The 1,470-nt window shown below is 37.1% G+C and overlaps 1 protein-coding gene across 1 annotated transcript; it reads left to right on the plus strand.

The window, feature by feature from the left end:
• Positions 1-114: 114 nt before the first annotated feature.
• LOC105316187 (uncharacterized) lies at positions 115-1,464 on the plus strand (the record flags this gene model as incomplete). Its single annotated transcript, XM_011411001.2, has 4 exons — positions 115-211; positions 261-361; positions 579-1,095; positions 1,220-1,464. Coding segments are annotated over 4 exons (939 nt in total), but the record flags the coding sequence as incomplete, so codon positions are not given.
• Between the last annotated feature and the right edge of the window lie 6 nt (positions 1,465-1,470).

Here is a 1,470-nt window from a genome sequence, read left to right on the forward strand (position 1 = left end):
CATGGCGGAAAAGAGCCCTTTTGAAGTTAAACTAAAAGGTGACACCATTTTCATAGAAGATGCAAAAGCAAGCCAATTAGAAAATTATAATATTAATTATCAGGTTCACCATAGGCTAATGAGTCTGAAGAATATTTAATAAATGCTCTACACAAAGTATGTGAGGGCTCCAGGCCTATCAAGTTGGTTCACTCTGGAGGTTGGAATGAAAGTAAATATTTTTAATTTTTTTATCATCAAAAAGCTTGTATTTTTTGTAGTCGTTCCTGTTCCTAACAAGTTTCTAATGGCTATTGTCAGTTTAGATTTTATTGTGGAGTTAAATCTTTCAAATTTGTCTCTACCCAGCTCCTCTTTAATGGTAAGTATGTTTCTTTTCATCATCAGTTACATTGAATAAAGGTTATTGATTATGCCATGCAGAAAGTAGAAATATTGAACCAATTCTTACTACTAATGGCAGTCTAAAAATGCTGATTTTTAATTATGCATATGAATATCCCTCGGAATATCCCTGTACCATAAATAGAAAGTTTTGGCTTTTGGAATTCCATCTTCATTTTTTTCTTATCCCACAGTTTGGTGACATGTCATCTTTAAGAAACCTCGTTCTCAGTAAGACCAGTCTACGTCACTTGCATCCCTCCATTGGTCGTCTTAGAAACCTTGAGTCTCTCTCCTTATCTCACAATCGTCTCTATGACCTCCCTATCACCATACGTTTGCTGAACAAACTCCAACACCTTGACATTTCTAGAAACCTATTTCGGAGTCTCCCTGGAGGACTCTATCACATGCATAACCTCAAGAAACTCAAAGGCCTTCAAGAGAACCTTTTAGAACAAAACCCTGAATGGAACGATGAAAATCACTTCATCACTTATACTTCTCCTCTTAAGAAACAGCTCGTGACATTGGACGTTGTTCAAAAGTTGTCTGATATATCAATTCAGAGTGCAGTTGGTCTCAACGTCTGGCGTATACCATTGCCAGAGCAACATCGATCAGATATCATAGAGAAATCAATCACTCTTGATTTGTGTGAGCACTGCTTGACACCTGTTAAGAGAATAATGGAAGATCAGGAAACAAATGGTGAGTATGGTAAAAGAACTATTACAAGCTAGCGATGCATTTTCTCTGTCTTTATACATGTACTTAATAGTTGCAGTTGTGATGGTTGTATTTGATGGATCAATTTTATTTTCTGTTCTTGTAGGCTTTCAGCTCAAGGTTTGTTTGATGGAGTTCTGTGGGATGAGAAATGTTCCTTTTAAATTTCTTACTTGCTCAGCAATTTGCAGGGACATGGTGATAGAGAGATTCTCAAGACTACAGAGCGAGCTAAAGATCAAAGGCTCAAATCAAAAGCTACCCGAAATACTGCTTAAGGATCAACACTATAGGGCCCAGCCATTCAAACCGGACAATTCCTCTTGTTAGAAGAATGTAAAACATTAAGGGCTCAGC

The sequence above is a fragment of the Amphimedon queenslandica genome, unplaced genomic scaffold (assembly GCF_000090795.2).
Source record: "Amphimedon queenslandica unplaced genomic scaffold, v1.1 AMPQUscaffold_3997_Cont24016, whole genome shotgun sequence".
Lineage (NCBI taxonomy): Eukaryota > Metazoa > Porifera > Demospongiae > Haplosclerida > Niphatidae > Amphimedon > Amphimedon queenslandica.